Source organism: Myotis davidii, unplaced genomic scaffold (assembly GCF_000327345.1).
Source record: "Myotis davidii unplaced genomic scaffold, ASM32734v1 scaffold168, whole genome shotgun sequence".
NCBI classification, from domain to species: domain Eukaryota; kingdom Metazoa; phylum Chordata; class Mammalia; order Chiroptera; family Vespertilionidae; genus Myotis; species Myotis davidii.
In genome coordinates this window covers 5864934-5887333 of record NW_006383016.1, presented here as the reverse complement: position 1 = coordinate 5887333, position 22400 = coordinate 5864934, and the positions used below count along the sequence as shown (strand labels likewise).

At 41.7% G+C, this 22400-nt stretch overlaps 1 protein-coding gene across 1 annotated transcript in view; it reads left to right on the top strand.

Moving 5' to 3' along the window:
- The window catches only part of DNAH11 (dynein, axonemal, heavy chain 11), a 198265-nt gene that overhangs the window by 71169 nt on the left and 104696 nt on the right, over nucleotides 1-22400 (top strand). Inside the window, exons 35-44 of the mRNA XM_015558132.1 lie at nucleotides 2636-2752; nucleotides 5258-5396; nucleotides 8477-8569; nucleotides 9760-9954; nucleotides 11028-11105; nucleotides 12610-12743; nucleotides 14162-14315; nucleotides 15317-15465; nucleotides 18909-19059; nucleotides 21971-22102. Coding sequence (XP_015413618.1) covers nucleotides 2636-2752; nucleotides 5258-5396; nucleotides 8477-8569; nucleotides 9760-9954; nucleotides 11028-11105; nucleotides 12610-12743; nucleotides 14162-14315; nucleotides 15317-15465; nucleotides 18909-19059; nucleotides 21971-22102 — 1342 coding nt within the window. The remainder of the gene's footprint in view (nucleotides 1-2635; nucleotides 2753-5257; nucleotides 5397-8476; nucleotides 8570-9759; nucleotides 9955-11027; nucleotides 11106-12609; nucleotides 12744-14161; nucleotides 14316-15316; nucleotides 15466-18908; nucleotides 19060-21970; nucleotides 22103-22400) is intronic.

Sequence of the window (22400 nt, the reverse complement as noted above, 5' to 3'; positions counted from 1 at the left end):
TGGATTTTTAGAGGGAGAGAAAGGGTGAGGGATAGAGATAGGAACAATGATGAGAGAGAAACATCATAATTGGTTGCCTCCTGCACACCCCCTACTGGGGATCAAGCCCACAACCCGGGCATGTGGCCTGACCAGGAATCGAACTGTAACCTCTTGGTTCTTGGATCTACACTCAGCTACTGAGCCACATCAGCGAGGGCTAAATTTTATATTTTTCTACTTTTTCAGTTGACTGGCTTATTTCACTTAGCATAATGCTCTCCAGTTCCATCCAAGCTATTGCAAAAAACAAGAGTTCCTTCTTTTTTACTGCAGCATAGTATTCCATTGTGTAGATGTACCACAGATAGCTACTTTTTAATACTGTTATTTCATGACCTATTAATTCAGGGTGCCACTGGCCCCATCTTTAGACTTCACTCTCTCTCTATATATATATATGCTTCTTCCCTTGGTGATTTCATCCAGTCACATGACCTTCAATACCACCCGTGTGCTGCTGGCTACCAGCTGCCCAGACCTCGTTTCTCCGACATCTAGACGACTTACATAGGCAATGCCTGTTGGGGCATCTCAAGACTCCATTTGATGTCTCATAGTCCTCTCATCTTTAATATATTCAAAGTAGAAATTCTGGTCTTTCCACCAACACCTGCTTTGTCAGTTGCCCCATCCCAGTAGATTATAGCCTCATTTTCTTCGAGTGACTTGGGCCACAAACTTTCCAAATATATCCAGAACCTAACCACTTCTCAACACGATGCCACATCCCAAGAGATAAAAGACAACAGGAGTTGATTTGATGGCTTAATTTGAGAAATAATTATAGTACACAGTTGTGATTTTCATTATAACATTTTTGGTATACAGTACATAATGTAAATCTCAATTATCTGACCTGCCCAGTCACCCCCTATGTTTTAGGGTATTTTGCTCAGGTAAGAACATTTCCGTTTCCCCATCAAGGAAAGATGATCTAGCCCCTTAAACCTGTGAACTTAATGTGAAGTTTTCAGTTATTATCATAATTACAGCTGCATACTTCCACCTTCTAGAACACCTCCCAGCCCTCCACCATGTGGCTCTGAGATACCAGAATCCTACTCTAATGCCATGTGAGAGAAGTTAGGTTCTTGCCTCTTTTATTCCCTGACAAGTTGATTGAACTTTTAGTTAAAATCTTATTATTTGATGTAACCCAGATGTCATTGGAAGCCATCTTTCCTTATGGAGATTTATATAAGTGACGCATGCAAGGATTTCTGAACACTGCCCCATTCCTCTTGATAGCCTCCCGTGTCTCCAGGTCTGCATACATATGCATTGTACCTGTCCATCTTCGTGCTACTCCATCTGGAGATGGCTGGCTCCTTTGTGATTTCATGTGTTTTATTAAGGTCTGTTGACACTGAGGATTTAAGAGTTGGGACCATGCCTTCCCCTCAGAGTCTTCAGCATCTTGCTGGCTCTACCCTCTCGAGGTCCATACCTGTGACTTGTGGTTATTCCTCCACTGACCATTAGCCACCTCTCTTTCTGCAAGAAGCCCTCCTGGCCCTCTGTCGGATATTCTAGGAATAAAGATTTCTCCGTTCTTACCTTGGCTATCCATAATCTACCTTCTCTTAATTTTCTAAGCACCTAAGAAACTCATAGTCCTAAAAATTGTGGCTCTTTTCCCTCCTCATTCTATATTGTAGGCCTGGCTCCTTAACTAGTCTCAACAAGAACAGCCTTATACCTTGTCTCATTTACTTCATGTGAAACTTCCCTTCTACTTATCCTTCAATTTGACTCTTCTAGCCCTTTGCCATTCCATTGCCCTGGCCCTCAGCAGCCTCTGGGCCCTTGCAAATACTGCTGAAAATCTTTCACTGCTTCTCCAGTGTCTTCCAGTGCTGATAACAGCAGTAGCCAGAGCTACCATCTGTTGAGTATGTACCATGTCCTAAGCACTGTGCTCTTAGCCACTTATATCCATCATCTCTTAATCCTCATATAATCCAAGGAGGTGGGGGACATTATTATCCCTTTTTTAAATTAGATGAGGGAATTGGAACATGCCTAAAGTGATATAGCTGGTCTCTGAATCCTCGCAGTCTGGCTCCAGAGCTAGCTGTCACTATTCTACCTCTGTTGTTGTCAGTGGGTATTTGTTGTAAAAGGGAAGAAGAGAGGAATAGAGGGAGAGAAGAAAGGAGAGCGAGGATGAGCAAATAGACAAAATAAAGACTGAGCAAGAAGATCCTCTCTCCTCTTAACACAGGCATCTTCTATCTGTGCAGTGTCTCATTCAAAAAATTGCAGCCCACATTGGAAGGCAAAAATGGCCTCACCTTTTATTAACTGTTAAAGTAGTCAAGTTCTCATTTTTACATTCTAGCTTTGTATGGCTATGCTAAAATAGGAAAGAATACTTCCCAGACCTGTGGTTCCTTTGGCGGAGACGGAGTGCATTTTTAATAAACATGCTTCAGAGCATATTCAAAATATGTATGCTGGTGAATTTTAAAGAAAATTACACAGAATAAACAGCTTCCTAATAATGTTTGCATTTGCCAGTGGCTTGCATTTGTCAATGTGCATTCATATTCAGTGAACACGTTTAATTTCATCAACATTCTTCTTATGGCAGATTTGTATTTCTCGGGGAAGCTATCACCCTGAAGCCATCAGTTGGAATATTTATTACCATGAACCCGGGATATGCTGGTCGAGCCGAATTGCCGGAAAATCTCAAAGCTCTTTTCAGGCAAGTGTTACGCTTGCGGTTTAGCATCTGGAGCTCTCATGCCACCTAACGTTGCTGGTTTGCACTGTTCAGTGATGTATTTTTACTTGAGACTGTGGAAAGCCCCTTGTTCCCTCTTAGGGATTACTTTATGGAGAGAACTTTCTCCATGAAAAATGAACGCTTTTGAAATACGAAACCGGACCCAAAATCATTCCTTAAAAGTCATGGTACATTTGAACATTTAATACTAGATTTTGTGTAGTGATATTTTTATTATAAACATAATTTTCACAAGTGATAGACTATTTGGAAAATACAGAAAAGAATAAAAAAATTACGGCTTCACTACCCAGAAATAATGATGGTGATATTTTTTTTCTACTCTCTCTTATAATTTGTATTTTATGGAGTGAAGATAGTAGGTTAGACATGATTTTTATTTAGTTCTTAATATCTTGACACAAGTAGTTTATCATAGTATTGAATATGCTCTGGAAAGGCCATTTTATGTAGCTCCAAAACAGTCTCTCTCCTGGCTTGTTCAGACTTTTCTTAACCATCCCCTGGACATACAGGGTTTGTGGGGTTGGTTTTTTTTGTTTTTGTTTTTTTCTAGTTTTTTATGATCCTAAAACAACAGGCTATAAACCTCTCTTTGCATAAAGAGTTATCCTCATTTCTGACTATCACACAGAATAGATTGCAACGCGTAGAATTCCTTGGTGAATGATTATAAGGCCTATTAATGACCTCCTTTCCAAAAATACTCGCCAATAGATACACCTCTTAGCAGTCTCTCAGAGGGCCTGTGCAATACATTGCCTTTGAACCAGTTACCTCATATTTTAAACCAACTTCATTCAGGTATAATTCCATACAATAAGTGCTCCAATTTAAGTGTATAGTTGGCAGAAACACCACCACAATCAAGAAATGGAATATTTCCAACCACCTGAAGTTCTCTCGTGCCCTTTGAGGTTCATCCCCACACCACTGATGTGCTTTCTGTGACTTTAGGTTCAGCCTGTCTTTCCTAGAGTTCATGTCCATGAAACCATACAGCATATACTTGTGTTGTATTCTTTCCTTGAACATCATGGTTTTGGGATTCTTCCAAGTTAGAGCGTACCAATAGTTTGTCCTTTCTGTTGCTGATGAGTATTCTCCCGTGTGCACGTACTATAGTTTATTTATCCAGTCACCGCTTGATCGACATCTGGGTTGTTTCTAGTTGGGGACTATTTTGAATAAAACTGCTGTGAACTTCCTTGTACAATCTTTGTGTGAACATAAGTTTTCTTCTGGGCAAAGGTCTGTGCATTGAATTGCTAAGTCACATGGCAAATGTACGTTAACTTTATTAGAATTTGCCGATCTGTTTTCCAAGATGGTGGTAGCATTTTACATTTGTTCTACATTCTTGTCAGGATTTGGGGTTTCAGTCAGTCTGAAGGATATGTGGTGGTTTGCCATTGTGGGCTTTGCTCGCGTTTCCACGAGGGCTAATGCTGTTGCACATCTTTTCATGGAACCGGCCGTTCCCTTGCCATCTTTTGGGAAGTGCTGTGTTCTGGGTACAATTTCTTTATTAAATACATATATTGCAGATGTCTTTCTCTCAATTTGTAGCTCACATTTTCATTTTCTTAGTGGTGTTCCTCAAAGATGGAAGTTTTAAATTCAATGAAGTATTTATCAGGTTGTTTTATAATTTTCCTCTCACAGTCAGGAAAGTTTGGTTAGTCCCAGGTTGCAAAAATTTCCAACTGTGTGTTTTTCTAGAAGTTTTTTTTTTTGTAGTTTTCATACAGGTTTTCTTTTTTTCTGTTAATGTGCTGAATTATATTGATTTTTTCAAATGCTAAGCAAGTCAATATTAATTCCTGTGATAAACTTCACTTGGTCAGGAGATATTATTTTTATATAGATTGATGGATTCAATATGCTATTATTTTGTTAAAAATTTAAAAATCTATGCTATGTTGGATAGTGGTCTGTAGTGTCTTTTCTTGTAATATCTTCATCTGGTTTTGGCATCAGAGTAATGGTGACCTCCTGCAATGAATTGGCTAATCTTCCTGTCTTCTCTATTTGTTATTAAGCGTTTTTATAGGATTGGTATTGTTTACCTCTTAAATATCTAATAGACTTAAAATCAACGAAGCCATCTAAACCTAGATTTTCCTATGTGAGAATCTTTTTAGTGATAAATTCAGTTTCTTTAATAGATATGGAATTATTCAGATTTTTTATTTCTTCTTGAATTTATTCCAAGCAAATCAGCAAACACTACACCTATGCTTCTGCCTTTTTCAGACTGCCATCTAGAAGTATGTATCCAGTAACTAATATATATATATTTTTAGTTGAAGTGAAGGGTCTTGTTAGCTGTGGTTGACAGAGGTAATTGTGACCTGCTTGCGAGTGGTTTAGAATGTTGGTACAAATTAACCACTTGATTTCAGCAATTTGTACTTACTACCTTACCACATTTAAAAACTAAATTTCATATTTACTTCGCAGACCCTGTGCCATGGTGGCCCCCGACATTGAGCTGATCTGTGAAATCATGTTAGTTGCTGAAGGTTTCGTGGATGCACGCGCGTTAGCCCGCAAGTTCATCACATTGTACACGCTCTGCAGGGAGCTCCTCTCCAAGCAGGTGAAGGGCCTTGTGTTACGTTTTCTGGGCTTTTATATCCCCTTGAAACTGCTTTTGAAACACAGACGCTGTGTCATTTATCGTTCAAATTAGTTAGACATTTAGAAATACGTTTATATTTTCTGTAAAATTTTGAAAATCTGTATTTTACAATTCTTAATGTTTTTTTCTGAAATTAAACTTGAGACGTCGTAAGTCTCGTGTTTAATTTGTAGCTAATAAAGCTTTTGTCAATGAGCTATGTGATTTTCTTTAAACTTGACCACTGTTATAATTATAAATGGACGTTGATGATGTCTCCCTTGGTTGGTGAGAATATTCTTGTCCATGGGAGTCGGGTAAACCTGATTTTCTGGAGAACTCCTCAGGAAATGTCCCATTGACATTTTCTCATTTGCTGGTATTCCTTTATCTGAGAGTAGAGCTTGCTTTTTGTTTTTTTTAACTTTTGCTCTACAATACCCCCGTCTCTGAAATGGGTCAGACTTAAGTATTTTCTAGTCTCTAGTCATCAACTTCTTGCCATTTCACTGAAGTTGCTGATATGTCACAAAGATGACACGTTTCAGCATCATTATTTTTAAACTCAGCTCTTGGGCCCCCTTTGACTTTGGCCCTTTGACCTTTCATTAATTCCTGGTGACATTATTTCAAAGCCATTCCAGGATAAAGGTATTGGTGAAATTTAGAATCCGAGAAATTCATGTTGTCATTTTAATAACTGTTAGTTTACATTCTGGGGGGGAAATTACAATAAATGTAATAATATAGACCAATGTTTATGGCAATGCTATATGCGAAAAAGACCCTCCAGCATATCAAACTGTAGATGTAATATATAATTTGCGTGTATTTTATATTATGCTATGTGTTTCATATACATATAAAGTAACTGGAAAATATCTGTGGTTTTTAACATTTGTCTCTGGATGGTAAGATTGTGGTATTTTTTTATTTTCCTCCTTATTCTTGTTTGTAACATCTTTTTGTTCAGTGAGTCCATTTTAATTTTATAATGGGAAACACTCAGAAGAAAAAATGTCATTGACCTCGGGAAGCATGGAGTTGCAACCATATTCATGTCTAGTAGTGATATTTAAATATTTAGTGAGCATCTACTGTATCCAAGATAATATACTTATTTTTTATGATAAGGAAGGGACTGAGACTCAGAAAAAAATGAAACAAACACTCAGATTTATGACTTCAAAGAACTTACATAGGAGAGACTCAATTTACATGAAATAAAAATTGGAATACAGTAGTGAGTGAAAAGATTATCATAGTTTCAAGGAAGAAAAGAACTAATGTTTATTGAATAGTTAGCATGTGTTAGCTTTTTAGATCTTTACAAGAGGTTTATGACTTTGGCATTATTCATTCTATTTTACAGAAGAGGAAATGGAGTAAAATAACCTGTCCAAAGTCCACAGCCAACAAGTGGTGGGAGCAGGATTTGAATTTAGTTCTTGCTAATCCTTTCTAGGACACCTCCAGCCAATTAGAAGAGGACGATGTGGGGAGGAGAGGCAGAACAGTCAAGGAGAGAGTTCCCATCTCAGAGAAATGTCGTGGGTGAGATGAGGCAGACAAATCTGTCCGGGACAGAAGTGCTGCGTTAGGAGCTCAGTTCACTGATAATTTTTTAAGCTGGAGGGATGGATTGTAAAAGAGCCAGTGGACATTTTTTGATCAAAAAATATATATATATAACCAAAAAAACAAAAACACATAAGGACAATGGTGAAGATTTAGTTAGCAGTTGCTTGTAAGGCTTAATTAAATGTTTGGGGGAGTCACTAAATCTTCATGTGCATAATTTCTCCTATATCCTCTTCATTAATATTGTTGCTTCAGTGACTTAGCCCCTGCCCCAGTAACCCTGGCCTCCAAACTCTACTTCTTCCCCCGTCTCCTTCCTTCCTCAAGCCTCAGTCTACTTCTCCATCAGTAGCTTCCAAACGATTTTTACCAGGGCCCACAGTAAAAAATGCTTTTTCACTTGAGGCTTGGCATACTCACATGTGTGCACAACTGAAACAAAAATTTTCACCAGACACTTCTTGCCTTTGTCATCTGCAGTGCACTCTGATAGTCTTCATGCCGTTCTGTTTTGTTTTATAACTGACAGAATTGATGGCCAAGACCCCACTAACCTGACTTCATTCCCCACTAGTGGATTGAAGGGCTTGTTCTTATACCTGTATATACTGTATGTCTGACCACACAGCACTGACTCGTTTTACTTGACCACACCTTGTAAAGTGGGTAGATACTTTCATCTGCCTTTTTACAGATGGGGACCCTGAGGCTTGGTGGGGTTGAGTTCCGCACAGGCACCGCTGAGAGACATGTGAGAGGAGTGTTGCTGCTGTGTGGATTGTGGTGGGGAGGCAGAAGGCCGGTTCTGGATAATCATTTCGTTCACTTACCTTGACTGAGCACCTGCCCTGTGCAGGGCACCGTGCCAGGACCTAGAAGACAGAAGCGAATAGAATACAGGCTCTGTTCTCCAGAAGCTCAGAGCCTGTGAAAAGAATCTTCCTTGGGAGTAAGCGGTACTGGTTTATAACGGGATTTTATTGAATCCGTTTTGACTGTGTTAAGTGCCATCGTGAGGGCCGGAGCATTGGAGAGATGAAGCGGTAGAATAAGGAGGGCAATCCAAGACCTCGGGCTGGGGGTGGGGGTGGGGGTGGGGAGGGACTAGCAAGGCTGTCTGCACAACTTGGGCACATGCGCCTGTGGATGGAGGTGAAAATGGAAGTGGGTGAACTCCTGAGTCAGCAAGTCTATTGAGAGAAGAGCAAAGGGAGGTGGATGGAGCCTCGGGCAAATGCGGCCACGAAATGCTGTGGGAAGACAAAAGTTGCTGACAGAGGCAGAGAGTCAGGTTAAAGAAGCAGGAAGAAGCTGAAGGGACATGATTTTCACAATTGGAAAGAAGGGGGAAATAGTACTTCACGTGGTCAAAGCATGTACTTATCCAGACCCTTTTAGCTTTCAGCCTTTACTTCTGCAACAAGAATCTTACCCCCTCGTACAGTTGCTGAGAACATTTGCCTGTGTTTTGATTTTAGGATCATTATGATTGGGGACTTCGTGCTGTTAAATCTGTCTTGGTTGTCGCTGGCTCCCTGAAACGAGGAGATAAAAATAGACCCGAAGATCAGGTGATGCAATGCCAATGGGATTCTGTGGAGTGCGTAGCCAAATGGCTTCATACAATGACAGGGTGTCCCTGGGTGGCGGGTCACGCATAGCACGACCTTTAAAAACATAGCATGTATTTTTAATGGAGGACATTTCGAGGACTGGCATTTCTGACGTTATAATAAAGATCACAGGTATTCTTGACTAAAGGATGGGAGTGTAGGAAAGAAAATGTGATTGTACAAGTGCTTTTGAAATGTCAGCTACAAATAATATTTTGGCGGTCATAATCAAATATTCCAGTCATCGCTGTTTGATTTCCTCTGAGGAACATTTAGAAAATCTGATTAATCCCGGGTATTAATCCTGAAAAAGTCAGTAAAAACATAATCTAAGGGGAGAAGGCATGTCCATTTCATAGGGTACCAGATGGACGTGAAGAATGGCGCGGGAAGGTTGGTCCCCTGACATCAGGGCAGTGCTTCGTTGGTTATTCGGAGCTGCTAGGGCATTGTCTCTCCCAGGAAGGAACAGTTACAGCCACATATCCATTTTTCTGTATTAAATAAGAAGTGAGATCGTGGATATACAGCACTCTGTATACTTACAGTAAATGAGAAGTTGAAAAAGTAGATCTATCCTATGAGGGTTTTTTTTTTTTTTTAATGTGAAAGGATATGATGTGATTTTTCTACATTCTTTTTTCCAATCTCCCTCTTCTCTCAGTCACAGTTCACGATGGGGTCAGGATTTTCTTGACTTTATTTGTTCTCTTGCTATGCTATTGTTGTTAAAATGCTTGCCTCTTTCTGTACAAATCATCTCGATGTTCAAGTTAACTGCTTTGAAAATCGAGATCCCTTTTTGGTTTTCAGCAAGTAGAGAACAAAAGCCCAAGCTGAAAATGGCTGAGTTTATTCTTCTGGGGTTCTCTGAGCACTTTGAGGAAAATGATCTGATGGGCCTGGTTCATTTATATGCTGGAGTTTGAGGGTTAAGGAAAGAAGGGCCCAGGCCCTTTCTCAGGATCAGAGCACATCACTGGTAGGGATGGAACAGAGAGAGCCTCCTTGAGGTTGTCCACAGTATCAGCAGAGCCTTCTCATGTTCTGACATGTGACCTTGCAGCAACAACATCTTTAGCTATGTAGGTGTTTGTTAGACATTGCGTTGGCTTCTTAAATAAAGTGTCTTCTATTCTCTTTTCTAGGTCCTCATGAGAGCATTAAGGGACTTCAATATGCCTAAAATAGTGACCGACGACATCCCCGTGTTTCTGGGCCTGGTTGGCGACCTGTTTCCAGCCCTGGACGTGCCCCGGAGGAGGGCGCCGCACTTGGAGCAGATGGTCAGGCAGTCCACCCTGGAGCTCCGCCTGCAGCCCGAGGAGAGCTTCATCCTCAAAGTACAGGAGCCTTTCCTTGTCCTGGAGCCCCTGGGATGTGTGGTGACAACCCCGTGGTTAAGTGACACTGAACCAAGACTTCGATTTACATGTTACCCTAACCTCAATATGACCTTACCATACACTGTAAGGCATTCTAATATGGCAATCTTTACTAAAATGAATATAACTAGTCTGTCATCCCAGCCTCTAAGAAGATGAAAACACACATATGATTAAGTCTTGGTTTTAAATGTAAGCAGGCTTTTTATTCGTTTATAAAACTCCTTGCTCCTTCTTGGTGGCATCCATCAAAAATCAGTTTTGCTCTTTTCTCTCCAGTTTAGAGAAAATTAGGAGTAAAACCATAAGTACATGTTTTAATGGGGAGATAGTTCTGCATGTATAACACCCTCTGACTTATTAAAGGCTTGTGCATGTGTGTGTTCAAGTTGGGTATAATGAGTGCATGGATGTTAAATTACATAGAGTGTCGGTTTTAGATGTTTTACTAGTAGAGCAGGGATAGGGAACATCCAACCCGCAGGCCGTATAAGGCTCCAGAAATCATTTGTTCTGGCCCTGCCAAGGCATTAGGGGTGAGTTTGACCAAATATAGCAGGCTAATTTTCAAGTTAATAATTTTGTATGGCCCGTGATGATGTTATAAATATCCAGATGGTTACTTATAAGGTTCCACACTGCTGTTTTAAAGGATATAAGTCATTACTCAGAGGCAGATGATGATTGGCCGGGCACTGTTTTGTGCAGGAACGTGAAGTCACCGAGTGTGTAAGCAGCCCCTGCCGTGTCCCAGTCCCACTGTACTTCCCTCTGCCTGTGAAAGGGATTCACTGAGCAGCGGTGTTCCAATGGAGAAATAATACAGTCATTCATAACAATTAATACAAGAATAAACTCTGTGTTTTCTGTACTCACAGCTGTAAACCTACTTTTGCCCCAGCCTGTATAATGTTGTCAGTGGGGACTGACTTCGATTGTAAGGAAAGAATTGGGTAAAAATGGGTAGCGTTTTGTTTGTTTTTAACCACAAACTCCTGAAAGGAAACCAGTGATGGCTGTTTGGTCTGCAGGTGGTCCAGCTGGAGGAGCTGTTGGCCGTGCGGCACTCCGTCTTTGTGGTTGGAAATGCGGGCACCGGGAAGAGTCAGGTACAGTGAGTGCCTGTGAGCTTTCAGCCTTGGGAAGAACACTGTTTTTTGGGGGGGAGGGGGAGCTCTTTTTAGTTCTACTTAGGGGTTCCCTTCAGTGAAGTCCACCATAATTAGAGGTAATCTGAGACTCTAATACTGTTCTTTGACCAATGGACACTGTTTTCCTCTGTATTGGAGACCAGCAGAGTAACAAATAGAACATCACATGAGCTATTTAGCATCTTCTTCACTCATTTATATGTGCGGTGTTCTATTTTATGCATCTTTCAATAATGGAATTCTGCCTGAGTTCTTTTATCCAAAGTTAACATGTTGAGAGACTTTCGAGTAACATACCTGCCTTGGGTATTATTCCCATGTTTCGTTCACTGCTTGATTTTGCTTGGTCTTACTGACAGTCCTGGTAGACAGTATATGCAGAAATGCATGCATTTTTAATTTAGGGTGCTTTAGTATAAATATATTTAGTAGCTAATGACTAAGAAAATCAGAGTGAGCATATGAGACTGAGCATGGGTGGATAGAGACCTTGCCAGTATTAGGATCTGAACCCAGAATGGAACAGTTGTAAAGGGAGGCCCTATATAGGGATCTTTCCAGTGAAAAATGTAGTAATTGAAATATTAAAGTTGATATCTGAAAGGCCTGTAATTATTTTATTAGAGTAAGTTTCAGATGCTGACTATGGCTTAAGGAAGGAAAAATTAAATTATATGATTTTCAGTAGATTAATGGTTTCTAAAAGTGTCAGCTTACTATTCCTAAGACATTCAGTTGCTTTCATCTATTCACGAATTCTCTTCTCTTCAGCCTTTACTTAAGCTGATGTAACTAGAGCACCCAGGCTCAGGGGCCACTTTATTTAACACCTCATTATTCCCAAGTATTTGGCAGTTGTCTGCCAGTCCTTCAAACCCCTGCGAGAAGATCAGGATGATAAACATCTAAAAGAAAACCCATGGCTTTTTGGAGAAAGCAAAAAGGGTAGTTGGGGCAGATATTTGGGTGAAGGTGTCAATGAATTAAACAGGCACACAGTGAGCACCTGTCCTGCGATTTCTCATCCTCAAGGCTGCTTTTCCTCACGGTCTAGATCAGGGCTTCTTTGACATGCTTGCTCTAAGCGATTCTGATGCAAGCTCAATTTTGAGCACAATCTAAATAGTACAGGCAGAGTGGATTTTAATAGCATGAACAGGAACACTTGCTTACATAAATAGTCCTTCCCTTTGCACTGTGGTTAAAAATCTCACATGATAGAGTGGCTTTCTCTAGTCTACGCTGTTCAGGGAATCAGTGAACTGTTGCTAAGGAGGGTAGGATTAAGTTGTTCAAGATGGTAATGAAATGTGCGCATGTAAATTTTCTTCCCTTCTCAGTCATGGTACACGTAGAATATCTAGGAACATAATGAATACGGAAAATATCTGAAATCTTTTGCTTTCCATTTGGCTTAGATTAATATTAATTTTCTTAGCTTTTTCTTCCTTCTTCCCTTCAGATTTTGAGAACACTGTACCGAACATATGTTAACATGAAACAGAAACCCATTTGGAATGACTTAAACCCTAAAGCTGTGACAACAGATGAACTCTTTGGTTTCATACATCACACCACCCGAGAATGGAAAGATGGCAAGTAGCGTTTCCCCTTCTGACGTGCTAAAAATTTCTCATTTTTATCCTGAAAGCCATTTTTCAGTTCAAGTCAATTTTAGTCATAGTTGTAGATTTACTGTTTATGTGTCTGCGTTACCGGAGATACAGCAGCATTTATAACCTGTAAATTAAAGCTGGATTTGAATAAGGGGTCGGTTTGCATTCCACAGGTTTGTGCTCAGAGCTGTGTATTTTGTCCCACATCAGTTATGTCAGGGCTCGTGTAAACGAGGAAACAAGTCAACTCAAATGCCTCAGGGAATGTCTATAAAGTACCTGATGCAAGACACCGACTGAGCTACAGGCAGGCACTGTGCTGGGTGCCAGGGACAGAATTCAATGATGTATTTCTTGCCTTGAAAGCATTTGCAGGCAAACAGACCCCTTTGTTAAAATCTGTTGTTATTACTTCTCATTTGTTTAAATGCACTATCCTTGGCATCATCCTTGGGTCTTTTCTCCCTTTCACACCCTACCTTCAGCTTAACAGCAAATCCTGCAGGCATATAAAATACACATTATATCCCAGTACTTTCTCCTCCTCTGCAGCTACCACATGAGTCCAGCCAGTTTCCCTGCAGTTCATTTTCCATACAGCAGACATAGGTCGCTCTTCAGGATGTTAGCTCTCTGTTGGCCATTTCCAGTGGGTTCCATCATCCTTAGATTCCAAACTTTATCCATGGCCTACACCAGGGGTCCTCAAACTTTTTAAACAGGGGACCAGTTCACTGTCCCTCAGACCGTTGGAGGGCCGGACTATAGTTTTAAAAAAAACTGTGAACAAATTCCTATGCACTGCACATATCTTATTTTGAAGTAAAAAAAACAAAATGGGAACAAATAAAATATTTGTATTTGCATGTGGCCCGCGGGCCGTAGTTTGAGGACCCCTGGCCTACACAGTTCTTATGGGAGGAGATCCTCCTTCCCCATCTCTGACCTCATTTCTTGCACATGCCGTAACCTACGATATATAACCCATAAACCTTGGCCTCCTTGCTCTTCTTGGAACATGCCAAGCATCTTCCCACCAAGGGGCCTTTACGGTTGAAGTTCCCACCGTCTGCAGCACTAACAGTATCTGCACAGCCTCCTCCCTTAGGTTATTGAAGTGTCTGGCCAAGCGTCACTTCAGAGAAGACTTTCTCGGCGATTCTGTGTATAGAAGCCTGTCTCACCATTCTCTGTCCTTTTCTTATATGGAAAAGGAAATGAAACTTGCCTTTGGTCTAGACAGCCTAGGTATGGCTCAAAACGTGTTACACACTGCCCTCCGGAGAGAGGCAACACATTCACAGCGAATTTATTTACTTCATGAACGAGCTTCCACTAGAAGAAATACAGTTTTATTTTGGAAACAAACAGCACTCAACTCCATTATATATAGCATGTTAAGATTGTTGACTCTTCATTTATAGGGCTCTTCTCATCTATTCTGCGAGAACAAGCAAATCTTATTCAGGATGGACCAAAATGGATAGTCCTGGATGGAGATATTGATCCCATGTGGATTGAATCACTAAATACTGTCATGGATGATAACAAGGTGGGTAACACCTCAGTGCTAAGCCCTAAACATGACACCTCCATTGAGTTGCATCCACTTGTGGATTTCAGTACTCGCTTTTAGTCAGGAGCCTGATGTTCTTTATGCAGTTACTCTTTTGATAAGTGCCACTTTCCTGCTAATTCTCTTACGTCACTGGTAAAGAATTTCAGTGAATACATTTTTCTTGTCTGTGTAAATTTAACCATCTTTATAAGGAGATAACGTATCCAAGAATTTAGCTCATACACATTTTAACATTTTCAAAGAGCCAGGCATAAAATTACTACATCTTATCTTTGATTAAGGATGGAATGCGTGGGTTGTAAGGGACAAGTTGGAAATTAAGTAGTTCCTATGGCTACCGACTGAATATAAATGCATTCCTAAGCGTTTGCCATGGTTAATCCAGCATTCCCAGCAAAAGCAAAGGGTGATGGCATCGGTCTGTGAGATACTACTTAAGCAACACCAGATCTATCAGGAGAAAAAAAAATCAGAAATCATCATTAATACAGAATAGAATTAGTCACACCCCCCCCTAAATTAACAGTAATTACTGCTTCCTGAACTAAGACATTGTCTATCGTATAATATAGGTCTCAGATCTTCATACTTGCATGAGTTTCTATAGCAAATTGATAATTGTGGTATTTCAGACTCTAAAGATGGTTTATTTTTGTGGAATTCAGGCCTTGTCATGGAATCAACACTTCGGACAAATGTCTTATATTTAGTAATAATTAACCACAGTTATTTCGAGTTGGCATCAGTAAGTCCGAATTGGTAAGTTTGTTCCTCAGGGGTCAGCGAGCTCCCGCTGGAATGAACTGAGGTCTTTAATTGAGATCTTTTTTCAGACTGTACGCACTTCGGTCTCCGGACAGTGAGCGCATAGCCTTTGGCACTGGGCAGGGAAGCACTTTGTGCTGGGAAGGGGAATTGGCAGCGCCCTTTTCCCGAGTAACAGGGCCTCCTCTGTGCTGTGCTGCTCTGCCCAGGTGCTGACCTTGGCCAGCAACGAGCGCGTAGCCCTGGCGCCCTCCATGAGGCTGCTCTTTGAGATCCATCACTTAAGGACAGCAACCCCGGCCACGGTTTCCAGAGCTGGTGTTCTGTATGTGAACCCACAAGATTTGGGCTGGAATCTGTGAGTACTGCTTTTTTTTTTTTTTAAGGCTGTGGTAAAACATACATAATATAAAATGTACCATTTTACATTTTTTAAGTGTACAGTTCAGTGGCTTTAAGTACACTCACTTTGTTGTACAACCACCACCACCGACCATCTCCTTGACTTTTTCTGTCATCCCAAACTGAAGCCCCATACCCATTACAGGGGTGGGGAACGTTTTTCCTGCCAAAGGGCCGTCTGGATACTTATCATTTATGGGCCACACAAAATTATCAACTTAAAAATTAGCCTGCTCTGTTTGGTCAAACATTTAACTAACTCACCCCTAATGCCTTGGCAGGGCCAGACCAAATGATCCCGTGGGCCTTTTTGGGATCAAGCTGTAACCCGGGCATATGTGCTGACCGGGAATGGAATCGGTGACCTCTTGCTTCCTGGGTTGATACTCAACTGCTGAGCTACACCCGGCCGGGCTGCTTCTATCCTTTGACTGTTGCAAATAATGTTTCTATGAGCAGGGCATACAGATATCCTTTTGATCCCTACTTTTAATTATTCTGGACATACTGGTATAGCCACAAGTGGAACTAGGAGATCATTTGATAGTTATAATTTTATTTTTAGAAGAGCTACCATACTGTTTTCCATGGTGGCTGTACCATTTTGCATTCCCAACAGTGCACAAGGGCTCCAGTGTCTGCATGTCCTCGCCGAAACTTGTCATTTTCTCTATTTTTTTTATGGTAGCCATCCTATTGGGAACGAAGTGGTATCTCATTTCGGTTTTGATTTGCGTTTTCATAATGATTACTCACGTTGAGCATCTTTTCATGTGCTTTTTGGCCATCTGTATGTTTTATTTGGAGAAATGACTATTTCAGTCCTTTACCTACTTTTAAATCTAGTTGTGTTTGGTTTTGTTGTTGTGAACATTTCTCTTTTTTTTAACCTTAGTTTTCAAAAGAACTAAACATTTATATGATCCTTTGAAGAAGGTATTAGTTATTAAATTTAAAGCTGCTTAATTAGACTCATTTAGAGATAACTAATTAACACCTGTGTGCCTTTGTCATTTTCAGTTGGACATTATCCTCTTCACACCTTGTAAATGTTAAGAAACCAGTATTTGTTGAAAAAGTGAATAAATAACAAGAGCGCCTATGGAGCGCTTAGATATAAATATATCACTTAGTGAGCATATTTGTGTTTGTATGTACACATATGTGCATCCATGAGCCATGGCAATTCTTTTAAAGATTTTGTTTTAAAGATTTAGAACAGGTTCATTGTCCTCTTGCTTACTCTTCACATGCTCTCGGTTCCCATGGTCCATCCTGGTGGTCACCCGTTGCCTCCTTTAGCACTAGCCCTGTGCTGTGCAGTGTCTGAGCTCTGCAAGCAAGCAGGTGCTGGGACTGGTGTGTTTTTGTGTCTGGTTCTTCTGTGCCCCTCTGCTTTCCAAGTCCGTGCTTCGTGCCCACAGGCTGTCCTGTGTGGGCCACACCAATGGGCTCCTGGCCCTGTGGCTTCTGGTTGCTTTGGCCAGTGAGGAGCCTGGCAGGAAATGAGAAGGAGAGATGAGGTCATGCTATTTATTCTCCTGGCTCCCTCCCCACAGGGTCACATCGGGATGGCTGTCCCTCAACTGCAGGTCACAGCTCCTCTTAGCTCTCTCCCTAAGATTCTTCCCTTCCAGGCGCTCGTAGTCCTTCCGTCTTGTCCTTGCAGGCATAGGTGCCATGACCATTCCGCAGTTCACCCCCTGGCATAGCTGAAAATATCCTTTTGGCTTTGTCTTCCTAATCCTCTCCCCGCATTGGCTGAGCTTGTCATCTTCTACCCCCAGAGCCCCATCCTTTCATTTTGGGGCGCTGTATACCCATAAACATAAAGATTCAGAAATATATAACCGACATACACTGCTGATCAGCAGTGTCCTTGGAACTTCTGACAGTTGTCCAGGCCACTGAGAATGACAGAGAACCTGACGCTGGCTCTTAGGAGCCAACTGGAGAGAGCTCTGCTGACTTCCTGCTGTGTCCGCTACGGCAGATTCAAACCCCGACTATTGACCACATACAAAAGGCTAATTTTTAAGTTGAGAATTTTGTATGGCCTGAGAATGATGTTACAAGTATCCAGATGGCCCTTGGCAGGAAGAGGGCTCGCCACCCCTGCAACAGTCCCCGCCCCTTCCCCGTCAACAATAAGCTCTGGACACTCAGATTCCACTCTGGCAGCTGGTGCAGTAGGATGAGCAGCTGAGGGTAGGTGTGGCCTCCCGGCCTCGGTCCCAGTAGCTAGCACCTATTGTCCATTGTTTCCTTGTCCTGTGCTGCCCACTGTCGCCGTCACCCAGATATGCTCTCTCAGGTTATCATCATGAACCGGACTTCAACTGAAACCGTTCCTCTTGGACCTGAAAGAGTTTGACAGTTCATATTTTGTAAATCTAATAAGAGTGTAAATTGTGAAACCATGTGAAAATCAAAGGGAGCCTTTTATAAGCTAATCATCTTGCCTTCGTTTCTTCTGATACTGAAAATGTGAACTCGGACTTGCTTAAAACAAGGTATATTGGTAATTGCTGTGGCCTCACGACTTCTCTGCGGGCAGCTGAATGTATTTCTTATCGCTGCTTCCTTTTGAATGAGAATTTTTTGAGCAGTTATTTTCATTTAACATCATACAGTTTCTCCCCAGGAATGCTACTATGGATGCTACAGAGCCATGCTTCGTTTCATTCATAAGTATTATTTTATGAAGAAGTTAGAGATACTGTATCAAAATTAATAACATATAAATTCCAGATAAAAAAGCATGTACCCAAGAATGAGATACCAATTCAGAGCCAGGTATTGGAAACACATTATCAACCCTTAATCCAGTGGGGAAAAATCCACTTTGAAATAGCCTTATATGGAATTTTCAACTTTTTATTTCTAACTGATTTTCTATTACTAAACTAGAGGCCCGGTGCATGAATTTATGCACAGGTGGGGTCTGGCTGGCCCACCCCGATGGGGGCCATCGGGGCCAGGCCAGCAAGGGGGAGGGGACGCAGGAGGTTGGCCAGCCAGCCCCGCCCCTAATCAGGGTGGGGTGCCGATAGGGCTGGTTGGCCAACGCAGTGCACGTCATAGCGACTGGTCGTTCCATTGTTCTGTCGTTCTGGTGACTTGGCTTTTATGTATATAGATAATCGATGCCAAGATTAATCTAGTAAAATCCTAAGCTGTTTTCATAAATGCAGCCCACCCTATGTGGAAGTTTCAGTCCTCTACATATTTTAAAGGGTCGTTTTAAAATATTTGCAGCTTCAGAAATAGAATGAGCTCACTACACGTGTCCCTGAAATGCTGCACCACGCTGTGTGGAGGGGGTGCTTTTGAGCCGGAGAAGTTCTGCTTTCCAAACCCAGGAGGGTTTGGGAAACGCTTTGCTGTGTTCTTCCTCAGGTACGTGGCCAGCTGGATCGACAGAAGACAGCATCAATCAGAAAAGGCCAACTTAACGATTCTTTTTGATAAGTACGTGCCTGCGTGCCTGGATAAGCTGAGGACGAGCTTCAAAACCATCACCTCCATTCCCGAGAGCAGCCTGGTGCAGGTGTGTCTTCCGTTAGGTTGTGTGCCATCCTAGTCCTGAGGCAGGAGTGGGCTGATCAAGGCCAAGGAGGGTTTGGTCTTTCTAGAAGATGGAGAGATTTCTGGAGCTGAGGTTTCTCCAACCCCTCGTTCTGTAGCCCCCATGGTCCCCAGGGCTTTTGTGCAAACCCCGTCACACACCTGTCACCTTCTATTATTGTTTGGGTTTGTAGCCTCTTTCATAAGATTGTGAACTAGAGAGCCGAAGCCACCTTGTACTTACTTTTATATCTCCAAAGATTTATATAGTGACTAGCATACAGCAGATGCTGAATATGTCTGTATTGAATCATGCATTCCTCCCAAGTATATTTGCATAAAATATGAAGAACAAAGTGGTAACAGCCTTATTTCTTTTTCTCCATTCTAAATAACTGGCCCAGAAAAGGTGTTCAGTATTTTTTTATTTTTATTGCAAAATATCCCTGTAATTAAAGATGCCGACCACCGAGAAAGCTTCTAGCCTCTATCCCATGGGTGTCGTTACCCACCGGCCTACCACTCTCCCCTCTCCTTCTTTTCTCCTCTTCACTCCCTAAAACATTCCTAAAGGCAGCTCACTCTAGATGAGAGGCCATTATTCCAGGGGTAATATTTTTAAATACTCGTGAGACGGCTGGTAAGAGTGAAGGGCATGATACGTTGTCATGGAAGCAAATAGAAATAATTCACAGTACACAGAAATGAAGACTGTGATCTGAGTCGCAGCATGAGGGACGATCGCCTGCCTTTTATAGCTATAAAACTTCACAAAGGATTGATAATTAGAAACCTTTTTTTTTTTTTTTGCCTTATAGGAGCAAAATTGTTTTCAAAGTATGTTGTTACCATTAACTTACTATGTTACCAAATTTGTTTGAAGCTAAATGAGAAAAAGTCAGCAGCATAATAGAAAGTTGAGGTTCTGGGATAATTCACACACCAATTAAGTAAAGGCTGGTCTTCACCGGTAATTATCTGAGGTGTAATTTGTTTCTGGAGGCGGGTCTGCATTCATTCATAATGAATTAATTATGCGGGCAGCCTAATTGGACTTCCTCTGGTGTCGTACTTGTAAGAAGCCTGGTTGTGTTCTTTCCCGGGTCGGCTTGTGTATCTGTGTGATTCTCTGTGGTGTGAACCTGTTCGTTCAAGAGTCGTGTGAAAATAGGCCGTAGGAATTAATATGACTTTTGCTCTCGCATCCTCCTCTCGTAGTAGTCAGAAATGGCATTTTCTCCTCAGCTCCTTTTTAGCTGTTTTATACTGTAGTCTCTTTTCTGTGATGACTTATAACGACAGGGATTTGAAACAAAAATGGGCTTCAAAGAGAATAGCGTAAAGTGACTGCTTTAAGAAATGAATGTATTGTGTTTCCTGGCATATGAAACTTCTTTAAGTTCAGTAAGGTGCAGTAACTCAGATTATGCACTGAAGTATGACTTTAGTCATTGCTGACACGGAGCTCAAAATATGTTCTAAGTACTTTGGGAGAAAATGGAAAAAAAATCCTAAGTTATTAGAGTGTTCAGATCAAAGGATCACTTACCATTGAGACCTTCCAGTCTTTTTGTTTCGATTTGAACAGTTCCTTCGACCAGCATGGCTTCCACTCAGAAATAGCAAAGCCTCCGTGCTGAACATTATTTTTCTTGATAACAAATCGGTGAGTTTTCTTCTAGGAGAAAAAAAAAGAAGATTTTAAATTGGCAAACATAACACAATATAAAATGCTGGCAATCAAGAGAGAAGATGGAAAAATAGAACAGGCAGTTACTTATTAAAATTAAAAGCCTTTCCCAGCTATTTCCAGGATCCTTGCTCCATGTCACCCTGGCTTTTCGCCACCGTTCAGGGCTGGGAGGGAAGGCAGGCCTCCTGGGCTGTGTGAAAGCGTGCGTTGCTGGGCACATGGTACTGACAGGAACCTGTTGCTGTCTCCAACAGCCAGGGCAGGAGGTCAAGAGTTTGGAGGGTCTGTGACGGAGCTAATTCATGACAACTGTTTTGTGCTATAGAGAACTAGGTCAAAACCACAGTGATTACTGATTATTATTTCCTATGGGAACAGCCTTTGCAGCAGCCACGCCCCCCTCATTACTGACCTGATACCCTGACCATGGGGTGTGTTTCACCCCAGCAGAGCACATTGGTGTTCCCCTGGAGAGTATGGAGAACAAGTTCCTGAACAGCACTTTGTCCAAGGCTAAATTTAGTCTGATGTCCGACAAAATGCCACAGGCCAAGGCTGCCAGTTGACTTTCTAAATTTATGACAACAGGTGGGAAGACGGCTGCGGAAGCAATAGGGGAAAGCGGGGTATCTAGATGTACAGCAGGAGGGAGACAGTTCAGAAAGCCCTCCCACCAATGACCTTTATTCATTCATTCATTCATTCATTCCTGATGATGTAGGACGCTTCCTGGGAAGAAATGATGTCTTTAGTTTCTACTGTGAAGGTAGGAAGTTAGGGCTGTAGAATACTCTGTGTGGTCTGACTCCCTACTTATAAAAAGGAGAGTATATATATATATATACACACACACATACACACACACACATACATACATATATATATAGTATCCCCATTATCATTATTTTTTTTGCTTATATGTATTCCCATTTGTTACAGTGATTATTAATTGGATAATTCAAGAATTTAATTTAATAGTTTATTACTTAGAAGATCAGTTTGATTGAAAGTGGCAAAGGTGTTCCACCATCGATGCAGAAACGTGAGGCAGTCATTCTTGTCTCTCAATGTACAAATCACAGAGTTGGGAACAGTTGTGCACTCTCTTCAGGATGAAGTGGATTTGTTAATGTCTTGTGAACGTACTCCATCGTTGGAAAAATATGCTGCCCTAAATGAATGGCTGTTTCTTGGTCTTTAGACGATTTGTGCTCTTCTGGAATGTTTGTTGACTCCGGAAAACGTACCTTCCGACAGCCCCAAAGAAGTGTACGAAGTCTATTTTGTCTTCGCTTGTGTCTGGGCCTTCGGAGGCACCCTGCTGCAGGACCAGGTGTGTTTACAACTGGTTCGCAGAGCCAGCTTTCCCTGGGAGGGGTGGTTACCACGTGTGACCCCTGTGCTCTTGTTATGTGACACGTGTCTGTCCTCCTTGCCCCGCTCTCCCCTAAGCCGGGACACTGTCCAGGCGAACTCATCCAGACTGATGATTCTGACCTTGGCTGACAAAGCCAGATCCATAGCCTCCCAGGGGATCGCCCTCCAGAGCTCAAGGCTGTGTGCACCTGCCCCTGGAGCCGGGCCACAGCGTGCCCGAGACGGCTCTACACCTGCCCGCCCAACCCCCAATT